Genomic DNA, 13,513 nt, shown 5'->3' with positions numbered 1-13,513 from the left:
ACACATCTGACAAGGGGTTGATATCCAGGATATACAAAATACTGGTTAAACTCCACAAGAAGAAAACATCCAACCCCATCCAAAAATGGGGCAATGAAATGAACAGAAACTTTCTCAAAGAAGAAATCCGAATGGCAAAAAAGCACATGAGAAAATGCTCTACATCATTAATCATCAGGGAGATGCAGATCAAAACCACAATGAGATACCATCTCACACCTCAGAGACTGGCCCACATTCAAAAGAACAAAAGCAACCGATGCTGGCGTGGATGTGGCGAGAAAGGGACACTCCTTCACTGTTGGTGGGAATGTCCACTGGTTCAGCCCTTCTGGAAAACAGTATGGACGATTCTCAAAAAATTAGAAATTGAGCTCCCATTTGACCCAGCAATACCACTCCTGGGAATATATCCCAGAGAGGCAAAAATGTATAGTCGAAGTGACATCTGCACTTGTTTGTTCATTGCAGCACTCTTTACAATAGCCAGAAACTGGAAGAAACCTGAATGCCCAAGAACAGATGAATGGTTAAAGAAACTTTGGTACATCTACACAATGGAGTACTATGTAGCTCTTAGAAAAGATGAACTCATGAAATTTACATACAAGTGGTACAATATGGAAAGTATCATGCTAAGCGAAATGAGTCAGAAAGAGAGGGATAGACATAGAAAGATTGCATTCATCTGGGGGATATAAAGTAACAAAGTATGAGATTAATACCCAAGAATAGCTGAGATCAGCACCAGGAGGATTACTCCATAACTTAGAGGCCAGCCGGGTATCCTAGAGGAAAGGGCTGTTCAGATAGAGAAGGGAGCACCAAATAAAGGATGTTTGGAGGATCCTCCCAGGAGGGGAGATGCATGTCGAAAGTAGACTATGGACTGAACATGTTTGCCACTCAATGCCTCTTTTGCAGACCACAACACCCAAAAGGAGAGAGAGAACACAGGGGATTGCCCTGCCACAGAGACAGGGGGGATGGGGGGATGGGGGTGGGAGGGATATTATCCATGGTGGTGGAAAATGGGCACTGGTGGAGGGATGGGTATCTGATCGTTGTATAATTGAAACCAAAGCACAAAAAATTGTAAATCTACAACTTTAAAAAAAATAAAATAAAATAAAATAAAGGGAAAAAAAAGAAAAAAAAAAGAAAGATTTGTTGCAATAAATAAAGAAATATATCATTCTCTTTAAAAAAAAAAAATCGCCAAGTTAAAGTACTCATTATGCTTTAAAGCCCAGTTGCAAAAACATGACAGGGAGGCGAACAGGAGTCACCTAGGCAACATATACTTTTATAGTCTTATTAACCCTATTTTTTTCCTGATCATTTGTATCACTTGTCATCCAGTTTTTCCAATTGATTGGAGCTCTTTTTTTTTGCCTGTGCAAACAAAAAATTAATTAAATGGGGACTGGAGTGATAGCACAGCGGGTAAAGTGTTTCCTGTGCATGCGACTGACCCAGGTTCAATTCCCAGCATCCCATATGGCCCCCGAGCACCACCAGGAGTAATTCCTGAGTTCATGAGCCAGGAGTAACCCCTGTGCATTGCCAAGACTCAGAGACTATAAAAACCAGCTCCCGGAAGAGTACAGTGCAGTCTCCTGCCCCCGCGCTTGACTGTCCTCGCTGGGACCCCTTGGAGGGGAGCGGGTTGAGCTTTCCTCCCCGCCCCGACCAGGGCTCCGGCAGCCGAAGACCTCCAGGACCAGCCACCACCATGCTGAGACCACTCTCCGCACACATGAAGGTACTGGCAGCGGGACAAAGTCACGCGGGTTCCGGGGCCGAGATCTCCAAGCCTACTCGGATTGGGGCCGAGCAGCCTCCACCCAGATCCTCCAAATTCCAGTAGGCGGGGGTCACACCCACCAACTGGCCCCCTGGTGCCATGTAATTCCATCAGCGGCCAAGACTCAGAGACTATAAAAACCAGCTCCCAGAACCGCGCGGCCGCATTCAACATCTTATTATGACATCTTAGTATCTCATTCCTACTTTGGACAAACTGGCAGGCTACCGAATGTAGCCTGCCCACATGGCAGGGTCTGGCAAACTCCCTGTGTCATATCCAATATGCCAAATACCAGTAACAATGATGGGTCTCATTCTCCTAAAGAGCCTTGAATATATCAGGGCTATCTCAGGGCTAGGATGAAGGAGACGTTACTGGGGCCTGCTCAAGGCAATCGACGAATAACAGGATGATTTGTGATTTGTGATAATGTAGGAGTACTACTATTTATTCAGCCATTGATTAAGCTGATTGAATTGGGCATGAACTCCACGTTACAATTTTATTCAGAATGTTAATTTATTTTATTATTCTTCCCCCCCTTTTTATTAATTCACCATTACAAAGATACAGTTACAAAGCTTTCATGTTTTAGTTTTAGTCATACAATCATCAAACACCCATCCCTTCACCAGTGCACATTTTCCACCACCAAAATCCTCAGTATCCCCCCCCAGGGTCTCCCCACTTCCAACCCTTCTTCTGCCTGTGTGGCAATTTCCCCCATACTCTCTACTTTGGTTACATTCGATATTTCAATACCAGTCCCACAACCACTCAAACCTGCTGAAAAGGCAATGCTAGACAATTTATTTTGTATTGCTTGTTATGGATAGAATATAATGTCCAGGAAATTCTGTACCATTCTCTTCTGGGAGTTTTAGTTTATAGTCTCTGGGTCTTGGCCATTGATGAGACTACATGGCATGGGGGTGCGGAGGTAGTTTGTGGGTATGGCCGACAAGCTACTGGAAAACTGGGGACCTGGGGGGCGGAGGCCCAGTCCCAATCTGAGCAGGCTTGGAGATCTCAGTCACAGGTTCCCGCATATCTGGGTTTTCCTGCCAGTCCACTCTTGGATGAGGTTCGGGGATTGTCTCTATTTTTACAAAAATAAAATAAAATTTATGAATCCCTGTCACTGACTATATTGAGGCAATGCACCAAAGAAAAAAAGAGTTCTGAGGCCAGGGAGCTGGCTCTAAGGACTGGAGGTTCAGACTTAGCTTCCGGGGAAAGTATCGGCAGCCCTCTCAGTCCCCAGCACTGCTGGACCCAAGGAGATTCCCTTCCCTTTCAAAAATACATTATCAAGGCTGGAGCCATAGTACCGTGGGTAGGATGTTTGCCTTGCACGTGGATGACCCAGGTTCGATTCTCAGCATCCCATATGGTCCCCTGTGCACCACCAGGAGTAATTCCTGAGTGCAGAGCCAAGAGTAACCCTTGTGCATCGCCAGGTGTGACCCCCCCCCCAAATAATAACAATAATAAAGTAAGTTTTCTAGACTATGGTGGATTAGAAATGGGAATATCGGAGTTGTCTTTATTTGTCATTCAGCAAATTGCTTACAAAAAGTCAACTCTAGGAGCCAGGCAGGATATCTTGGTAGTTGAGCAGTCTTTGCAGCTCAAGTCCAGCTTCATTTCCAGCAAAGCTGTGAGAACCTCCAAGCATAGAGGCAAGAATACCTTGCATCTACTCCCCATATAAGCAAAAGCCTAAACACAAAAATGAAAAGGTCAGAACCGTGGTTGAAACTTGCTACTGAGCCTTAACGGAGGGGCCAGGCCCTCGGAGAAGAAACCGTTGTCTGGGGAAGGGCCGGGTGTTCCAGAGCGCTAAGGTTACCACCAGGTGAAGAGGAAGGTGTAGAAGTGCTCGCCCGCCTTGCCCCGCGCCGCCGTGGGCCACGAGGAGGCCTCGTAGGACGCGCGGTAGCCCCGCGCCTGCACGTCCAGGAGCACGCAGTCCAGGAGGTCGCGGACGCCCGCGGACGCCTCCCAGGGCCCGAAAGTGACAACGGAGCCGCGCTCCCGCAGCGCGCGCAGGCCGGCGGCGCAGCGCTGCGCGTCCTCGTCGGAGCGCACGGCGCACACGGGCACGCGCGAGCAGCGCGCCGCCACCGCGTCGGCGCGCGCCAGGCGCACCAGCAGCTCCAGGCTCTCGCTGTATCCGGGCACGCGCAGCGCCAGCTGCCCGCGACCCACGCGCTCGCCGAACAGCTCGGGCGTGTCGTCCAGCAGCTGCACAAGCGCGTCCAGCCGGTAGAACACTGCCTCTCGCCGCACGGCCGCAAGCTGCTGCGAGGGTAGCGCGCCGCAGCGCAGGTAGTCCAGGATGGGCCCGAAGCAGGCGCCCGGCCGGTCGATGAAGAAGCAGCCCTGCGCGTCCAGCAGCGCGGCGCGGGGGTCGCGCAGCATCTCCGCCAGCCGCGAGCCGGGGTGCCGGGTCAGGGTGTCGGCCGTGGTGGTGTAGCGCACGCCCCCCACGTTCAGCTGCACCAGGCGGGGCGGCGCCGGCTGCGGGTACAGAGGACGGACAGTGAAGCGCGCGGCCGCGGCAGGGGTGTCCCGGCAAGGGGCGTGTTAGACCACCTGCAGAGCGCGCGCTTTCAGGAAGAGAGGGGTTTCATTTGGCTCAGGACTTTCTGTTCAAACCATTGAGCTTTCTCATACACGTTGTAGGATATTCTACAGGAGGGGGCTGTGGGTTTTCCTCCCTCATCCTCAGGTTCCTCACTGAGGACAGAGGAATTGAAGCTCTAAAGACAGGAGTTACCAGGCGGGCTCCTCAGACCCAAGAATTAGAAAGAATTGTTTAGAATATATTTTTAATGTAAGAAGAAGGGGGTGAGGAGCAAACCATTTTCAACTTTCAGAGACACTAAAGAAGCCCGTGTATTGATTCAAGATGCACTTTGGGGTTGGTAGCCAGGAGTTGTGGATGAAAATTATTTCAGGTGCATTTGAAGCTCTCATTCACAAATGACATTCAGTAAGTGCAATTTAGTCCATAGGTTTTTCGTCACACAGTGATTCAATAAGGTAAAAGATAAAGGTAAAGGCCCTCCTGTTGTTCGTCGATTTGCTCAAGCGGGCCCAATAACGTCTCCATTGGAGACTTTGTTGTTACTGTGTTTGGCATATCGAATACGCCACGGGGAGCTTGCCAGGCTCTGCCATGCGGGAATAATCAGGAATTTTCTTGGGGATGAAAAGGCCAGATACAGGTGTAAAAAGCCTTATAAGCTGTGGTGCAGACATTATACAGATACTTTAAAGAGCTCTTCTGTGCTGCACCTGGGACTGAAAACTAAGGATACAGGTCAATCCCACTGGTACCTGCCTGGAACTGCCCACAGGCCACAGGAACTTGGAAACAGAATTGAGAAAGGAGGGAGTAAGGCTCTGCCTTGCACATGGCCCACACACATTTGATCCCTGGGCCTACACAGATACCAGAGTACTGCCAGGAGTGATACCAGAGCACCACTAGTTGTGGCCCAAAAACAAAAAGGAATTGGGAAAGCTGAGTGCTGCCACAACGCCTAACAGAAACGCCTGAAGGCTACATAATAATTATTACTGTGTAGTGGAAAGCCAGCTATTATCCTTACAGACCAGCTTTCTGAATAACTCTTACTCCATAAAACTCAATTGGTCAACAAAACATATAGGTGTCTGTAGGATAACACTGTTCTGTCCTTCCTGCATAACCTCAGAAATAGTTGATAGTTTATTGGACTGAGGAAAAGAGAAAAACACCTTAAGAGGTATCTTGCCCTTGAGCATTCAGGAAGGGCTTTCTTATGTTGATTTGGCTACTTGACTGGGTGGAGTGTCAGCCAGACTAGAAGGGAGCTGGCGAAGGAGAGAGCAGGGCTGAAAGATGGACTACCGAGAGACTAGCAAGGGGAACATGTGCTTGAGAGAACCTAGGCCCTCCACAACATAAGTTCTTCTATGGGATAAACTTCCCTGTAATAAACTGCCACTAAGATCAACCGGCCTGGCCCTCGTCTCTTCCTTCATCTGCCCTTGGCCAACAGCCGTCCCGATGCAGGCCATACACAGCGGCTCTAGGGCACCGAACGCGGGCGGTGAGATAGAGCCGTCCAGAGAGCCCGCGAACACACAACCTTCTGCGTGCATAGATTTTTACAGGTGTCCACTTTGCACAGAGTACCTGGAACACCTGGAGAGTGAGGGACATGTCCATAGACTGTGCTAAACTGTCAGCATACAGCCTCTCACACAATTTTCACAGAAATCCCAAAATACTGAATTAAAATCCTCATTTTATGCATGAAGTAACTAAGGCGTAAGGAGCTGAAGTAAATTCGAGGGCTGGAAAGATTGCTCAAAGAGCTAATCACGTGTTTTCATGTGAGTGCCTGGGTTTGATCCCCAGCGCTGCGTAGTCTCACCAGGATTAATGCAGAGCACCATCAGATGCATCCTATACCCCTCCTCCCAAAGGAAAAGACTGACATATGGGATGGGATTGGCTCAGCGGTAGAGCAATTGCCTTGCATGTGCGGCCCTGGAGTTTGCTTCTCGCTCCATACGGTCCCTTGAGCACCTCCAGGAGCAACCTCTGAGCACCAAGTTGGGAGTACCTTCCCCTCATCAAAGGGAGTTGGGCTGAAGAAAGAGGACAGAGGCTGATGCTCTTCCCTTGGGACAGCCAGTCCCTGTCTTATACCCTGGCACTGCCTTTGGTCCTGAGCATTGTTAGGGGCCATTCCTGAGCCAGAGCCAGAAATAGTCCCTGAACACTTCTAGGTGTGGCCCCCAAACAAAACAACCTAGAAGTAAAGTAAGTTGACTTAGATGTTATTAGTGATGATGTTGGGATTAGAACCTGGGTCCCAAGTCTATGCTGAATCATTATTATATTTGTTTTCAACTTCCAACTTTTCATTCCCTTAGTTGTTCATTTACTCAAGAGCATCTAGGGAGGGACCAGATCATTAGCACAGCAGGGAGGATGCTCACCTTGCATGCTGCCAACCAAGGTTTGATCCCCAGAACTGCAGATGGTTTCCCAAGCCCCGCCACGTGTGATCCCTGAGTGCAGCATGGGGAATAAGCCCTGAGCACTGCGGGGTATGACCCCCAAAATAGAAGAGCATATAGAGAGACCCTCATCTGTCCTGAGCAGATGCAGCAGTGCAGCACCTGCCCTGAGGAAGCACAGAAAATGGCAACACAGGGCGTAAAGAACATGCACAGGAGGGAGCGGGAAAGTAGCAGTGAGTCTGAGGCTGTTGGAGATGGTCCTCATAGAGACAGGGCAAGTGCTGTCACAGAAAAGCTCTGTGGATGTTGTCCACGCGGTGATTCTCCCGCCTTTCTCGAGCTCAGGCTTGAGAAATCCCTGTGGTCTGATCCAGTGTGGTCTGCACACTCACCTGCTCCCACCCGCCACTCAGTGACAGTGGCGGGGTTCAGAGTTCAAACACAAAGGTAGCTGACTACTGGAGGAGTGAGCACAGTTCCTGCCCAGGACTGCAGTGGCAGAGTGGACAAGGCAGGAGGGTAAATTCCCAAGCATACCATTCCTACTACGGCTAGGCTGTGCAGCCATGGGGCACCAGCCTGGCACCTGTGGCTCCCAGGGGTGGCAAGTGTGGTTAATCCTTAGTGTCTGTGAAGCAAACAGTTGAGTGTGAGACTGGCTCCTGCAGATGGATGATGGGTGTGTGTGGGTAAATAGACAGATGGATGGACAAGTGCATGGACGGGTGGATGGGGTTGTCTCTCCTTTTGCAGGAAGCTCTCAGGCACCCATCATGTCCCCTCCCCTGTTCCAGTTTAGGGAAATCCGAAGGAGGGGCGCACACTTGGGAAGCTCTGAATTGGGAACTGGGCTCAGACCCTGCCAGGGTAATGGGAGTGCTGTGGGGTGTCACCTTAGCCCTCATGATGCCCTCCTCTGTGCTAAGACACATCATCTAGGAAACAAGGGAGATAATCCGGCAGAGAACACTTGGTCTCTCCAGCTTGAGTCTCATATTGTTGGTTGTCTCAAAAAATCTTTCTGAAGCTCCTTCCAGCGGCTGCTCAGAAGACCACCCTGTCCTGCTTCCTTTTGAATACAAGCCCAGTCCTGTCTCCAAGTGTCTGCCTCTCTCTCTCCTTCCCCAAATTCCAAGTATCCAAAGGTTTCAAATCTCTGGCTTCATTCATAACTACCATAGGATTAGCAGGCAAAGGCCTCTCTGCACCCTCTTTGGGCCACCTGCCCTTCCTGAGGCCTGTCTCCTTCGCACTCTACTGACCTTCCTAGAGCAGGGAGCCAGCTCAACGAGTGCACCAGCTGGGGAAATGCAATGTTCAGCCAAAACTAGCAATGACCACACTGGGAAACCTGACAGGACACCACTCACCTCTCAGTCAAGAGACCCTAGCAAATCCAAAAACCATACCCACCCACTGCCTTGTCAGTCCTTGGAGGACATGACCACTGACATACCCACCACCAAGCCCTCCAACTCTCCCTCCCCAGAACCCTCTGCTGTCCTAATGAGAACAGGCTAGGAGAAGCATTCTGCTCCCAGAATCCACTTCTACATGCATGCATGCGCACACACACGCGCGAATCATTCACAGGTCTGGAAGATTCTGAATCCATAGCTGCCTGTTCCCTCCACTGCCTTCCCTGATTCCATCTCATCTCTGAAACTAGAGCTACCATCTCATCTGGCAATGCCCTCTGTTGCACCCTTTCCAAATAAACTGTAGACTCCCAGAGATATTTACAAGGCCCTGGGCAACCCAGCTGGCAAACAGCCAAAGCGTCATACTACCCTAGCCCCCTCAACCACCGCATACACACTCATGCACATGCAATCACACCCATGCACATGTTCACATACACACATGCATACACACACTCAGCTACACACACTCACACACTGAACACTCACACAGTCTTATATATACATTTGCACACTCACACCTCTCACACACACTTGCCCCTAGATTGCAGCCCCCCTGCTCCCAGGCCCCTCGCCCTTGGGTAGCCTTCACTCAACGGCTCATTCCAAATCCATTCCTCTAGGAATCTTTCTAGATGAATTGAAGCCTCTTTACTTCCACAGGGTCTTTCCTTAAGCTGCTCTCCTGTCATTCCACTGGTTGCTAATCCAACAGCCCCGACACAGGGCTCAAGACGCCAGCTGCCGCCCCGTCTTTAGGCGCGGAAAAGACAGGTGACTGGAGGTAGGTACGCACAGGTAAGCCCCAGCAGAATTTCACCCGTGCCGGGCTCGGTGCAGTCCTTGCACACCACAAAAAAGCAAAACCCGAACAATTTTGCATCATCACACATACACACAAATACTAATACTAAATAGGGTGAGAGATAGTGCAGGGGTTGCCTTGCTTGCAGCCAACCTGGGTTCAATCCCCAGCACTACAGAGGGGGGCTCCTGATCCCCACCAGGTGTGAGTCCTGATCGCAACGGAGTTGGCCCAAGCACCTCGCCCTACACCAGAGGACCCAGCACCTGTGAGCGGGCTCCAGAGGGCGGTGTCTGGCTCCAGGGCGCTGCACCCTCCCCTAGGACTGGAGCCTGGAACTCTGGGGCTCGGGTTCTCCCTGTCGCTCTGCGGCCCCTCGTGGGGGGCCCACGTGCAGGGGGCGCAGGAGAGACCTGACTAAGGGGAGCACACAGAGCCGCGGGCTCAGGCGCCAGCCGGCAGGTACGCGGCGACGTGGCAAGACGGGCGGGGCCCAGCGCGGGACTGGGACGTGGCACCCCCGGAGCACCCCGCCAAGGGAAGAGGGCGTACGCCGTGCGGCAGGGAGAGGCCGGGGGGTCCGGGAGACGCTACGGGGGCGGGGACGGGGCGGGGACGCGGGAGTCGCTCTGGGGGGTGGGCGCGGGGCAGGGGTCCGGGAGACACTCCGGGGGACGGGCGCGGGGCCGGGTCCCGGAGGCGGTCCGTGGGGCGGGCGCGGGGCGGGGGTCCGGGGCGGGGCGGGGGCGGGCTGGCGCACGCCGCTCACCGTGGGCTCGGCCGCGGCGACCCTGCGCGCCCTGAGGTCCGGCGTCTGGCTCATCCCCGCGAGTGCGCGTCCCGCGGTTCCGACTCAGCTGCTGCAGGAAGCGCCGCGGCACCCCGCCCACGGCGGGGAGGACCCGCACGCCCTGTCGAACCGCTCAAAGAGCGGCTACAGAACGAGAGGAACTGCCTGCAGCGTTAGAAACATTTATTTTCAAGAAATACTGCTTCACTGGTTTTGGGGTGCCGCACCTAGCGGTGCTCAGGGCTGACTCTGGGATCATTCCCGGCGGGCTCCGGGGACCATATGGGGTGCGGGAACCCTTGGCAGCGTGCTATGCAAGCGTCATGCCCGCTGTACTATCGCTCTGACCCCTTAATAGTTATTTTAAAAATATTTCCTTATGTGGCTTCGTGGGCTGGAGCGATAGCACAGCGGGTAGGGCGTTCGCCTTACACGCGGCCAATGTGGCTTCGTGTCTCCAACCCAGATGGCCTTTTCAAGAAGTCTCTCAGAGAACTTTGCAGAACTAGCTCCAGCCATCCAATGGGACCTGACCCTATCTCACTTTTCTCCTCTGTAGGCCCCAAATGCATGTTTAACATCCCTGCCGGTATGTGCGTGATCATTAGTGGTAGGAGTCTAGTCTGAGCGAGCCGGGAATACTGCGTGCTGGACCGTCCGCTCCGATGCCCACAGAGTCTTCCAGAGTCCCTCGGCCCTGTTGAACCCTGACACCAGGCCAGAGCGAGGACCGAGGACGGCGGGACCACGCTCTCCGGGGCAGTACCGGGCGCTCAACTGAGCTCCAGCGGGGCTCCACCAGGGTTCGCTCCTGAGCACAGAGCTAGATGGAGCCCCTGAACACTGTGCCCAAAAGTGATTGCAAATAACTTTATGAAATGCACATATGCAAATATGCTGGGCTTTTTCTATTTCTTCTTCTATTTTCACTGATTTGGAAAACTTGATATTCTGCTACAGAGCATCTCAAAATATTGAAAATAACAAATATGAGTATATCAGTATGCCTGAACGGACAAGAAAATCAAGCTTCAATTAAATTCCTTTTTTTGCAGTCCTAGGGATCAAACCCAGGCACGTGGGGCTGGAAATGGTAGGGCGTTTGCCTTGCACGTGGCCAACCAGGTTTCGATTCCCAGTATCCTATATGGTTCCCCAAACACTGCCAGGAAGTAATTCCTGAGTGCATGAGCCAGGAGTAACGAGAGAGAGAGAGAGAGAGAGAGAGAGAGAGAGAGAGAGAGAGAGAGAGAGAGAAAGAAAGACAACCCAGGCATGTGCTCTACCACAAAAGCCCTGCCCCAAACCAAGACCTCTTTATGGAAGAGCAGGTGAGAACCTTACAGGGTTGCCCTTGAAAAGAGAGGTGAGGGCATGTGGGGTCTAAGGCTCACAAGGAAATGTGTCTCAGCAACCTGGAGTTGGGAGGGATTCTGGGAAGAAGCTGAAACTTGCTCTGGACAGACAGTGTTGGCAAGTGGCAGGATGCCAGACAGGAGAAGTGCCTTTAACCCCAGCAAGATCCAGAGGCTTCCAGAGGGAAATGGGAATAGAAGAAAACCTTTGTTTCCTGGACCTTATCTCATTTATCTCTACCACCTGAAGAGGAAGAGAAAATGGTGATAAAAATCAACTTCATTTTGAATTGACTTTTGTGTAAGGCGTGAGATATGGATTCAACCTCATTTTTCAAAATGTGATTAACCAGTTTTCCCAGCACCATTTGTGGAAGAGGCTATCTTAACTCTATTTCAAGTACAAGCTCCTTTGTTTCCAATTAGTGGAGCATAGATTTTTCTCCTTCCTCTCCTTCGTCTCCTCCTCCTTCTTCTCCTTCTTCATTTTCTTCTCTTTATTTATTTTCATAAAAGTAGTTCACAGTAGTTCATTGCAGCATTGTAGCACTGTTCTCTCGTTGTTCATTGATTTGCTCTAGCAGGCACCAGTAACGTCTCACAACAAATTGTAAAACTTGTTGTTACTGGTTTTTTATTTTATTTTTTTTTTTGACATATCGAATACATCATGGGTAGCTTGCCAGGCCCTGCCATGTGGGTGGGATACTCTTGGTAGCTTGCAAGGCTCTCTGAGAGGGGCAGAGGAGTCGAACCTGGGTCAAAGGCAAACGACCTGCCCTCTGTGCTATGGCTCCAGCCCAGTTCATTACAGATAGTATTCAAACATCCATTTTCTTCTTGCCTTTGCTTTTTCCCTCTCTCCCTCATTCTTCTCTTTCCCCCTCCTTTGTATTTTTTCATCCAAATATCCTTTATTTTTATTTTTATGGGGTGGAGGTGAACTACACCCAGCAGTGCTCAGGGCTCTTTTCTCAGAAGTGACACCTGATGGGGCTTGGGTGATGATATGGAGTGATGGGACCAAAAGTCTGTCAGCAGCCGCAAGGCCAGTGTCTCACTCACCCAACTACTTGTCCAGCTTTCTTTTTTCCTTCTAAGAAGTTGCACGGAAGGCAGAGTGTGTGTCGAGTTCAAGCCCTGGCTTGGTCTTATGCCATGTTCTTCTCCCTGGGCTCAGTTTTGCTGCCCATGGATGACTGTTAGGAGCCTTCAATGCAAAGGGGACTGGGTGGCTCATTACCCCATAAAACACAAACACATACCCTCGGTGAGACAAATCATTGTCCCTTGAGTTCAGCAGCTATGAGCATCCCGAGATTTGCTGTGGTGAACACACGCAGTTTCCTTGAAACTCACCTCACAGATTTCCTCCATGTCCTCCTCCCCTCCCAGCTGCCACTGAAGCTGACGAGGAGGCCGAATGGAGCAGAGTGACAATGGATCTTACCTCAAGTCTTGTCTCAGGCCTGGCCCAGAGTTCTCAGACAGGCAACAGGGCACTCTCTCCCGAAGTAAGCCATGTTTGTATGATGCTATTGGGATCAGAGGCGGGTCTTTGCTCGTGTTGACACCTGCTGCACACCTGAGCCGCAGACTGCCATTCCTCTCTGACCTGTCCTGCTGTCCCTCCCATGGAGACCCTTAGGGGGACGCTCCTGAGCTGTGACTTGGCTGAGTCGCTCCAGATCTGCTCCTGCCTTTTTTCCTGCTCCACCAAAGCCTGGTCATCGAGTGAGTGTGCCCGTGGCACCACATCTAGAGTGTCCCCTCTGCAAGTCCTGGTGACCTTTGTAGACAGCCACTCTCAGGGGCCTGCTAGCCACTAGCTCTCCAGCCTCCTCGTGGCCTTCCCAGCTGGCACACATCATGATGGTGTGCTCAGGACTTGGTGCTCTGGGGACCATGCAGTGTGGGGGAGAGCACCTGAGTCTCCAGCAGACTCACATGTGGTCCCTAACCCTCTCCTCGACCCTGACTACAGTTTAAAAGGAAGTCACCATTCATGCAGTTTTTCTTATTTTCAGTATTTTTATTTATAGTACTGTAACTTACAAGACTGTCGACGACCGGGTTTCATGTGTACAACTTTCTAACTCCCTGCCCCTCGTCCAGCCCCACTCCTGGAGTGCCCCGTCCCGTTGATAATCTGCTTTGTCTTGTAGTGCGCAATTCTCTTCCTTGATTTGATATCTCTCAGAATCTGGTTCCCTGCAGGGAGAGGGTGCCCTGTCTATTGTCACAACATGCTCCCTTTTGCCAAGCACACTGCTGCCCAGGTTTGGCTGCAGAGAAGTACTTGCTCGG

General features: G+C 51.4%; 1 protein-coding gene across 1 annotated transcript; it reads right to left on the bottom strand.

The window, feature by feature from the left end:
- Nucleotides 1–3,640: 3,640 nt before the first annotated feature.
- Nucleotides 3,641–9,935, bottom strand: KCTD14 (potassium channel tetramerization domain containing 14). The gene is made up of 2 exons (XM_056114704.1): nucleotides 9,831–9,935; nucleotides 3,641–4,333 (listed from the first exon to the last, which is right to left on the bottom strand). The coding sequence occupies exons 1-2, from the start codon at nucleotides 9,882–9,884 to the stop codon at nucleotides 3,659–3,661; spliced, it is 729 nt and encodes a 242-aa protein (XP_055970679.1). The 5' UTR covers nucleotides 9,885–9,935; the 3' UTR covers nucleotides 3,641–3,658.
- Nucleotides 9,936–13,513: the final 3,578 nt, after the last annotated feature.

The sequence above is a fragment of the Sorex fumeus genome, unplaced genomic scaffold, assembly GCF_029834395.1.
Source record: "Sorex fumeus unplaced genomic scaffold, SorFum_2.1 ptg000026l, whole genome shotgun sequence".
Taxonomy (NCBI): Eukaryota; Metazoa; Chordata; class Mammalia; order Eulipotyphla; family Soricidae; genus Sorex; species Sorex fumeus.
Note: the sequence above shows the minus strand (reverse complement) of the source record. Positions and strands in the feature narration are given on the sequence as shown.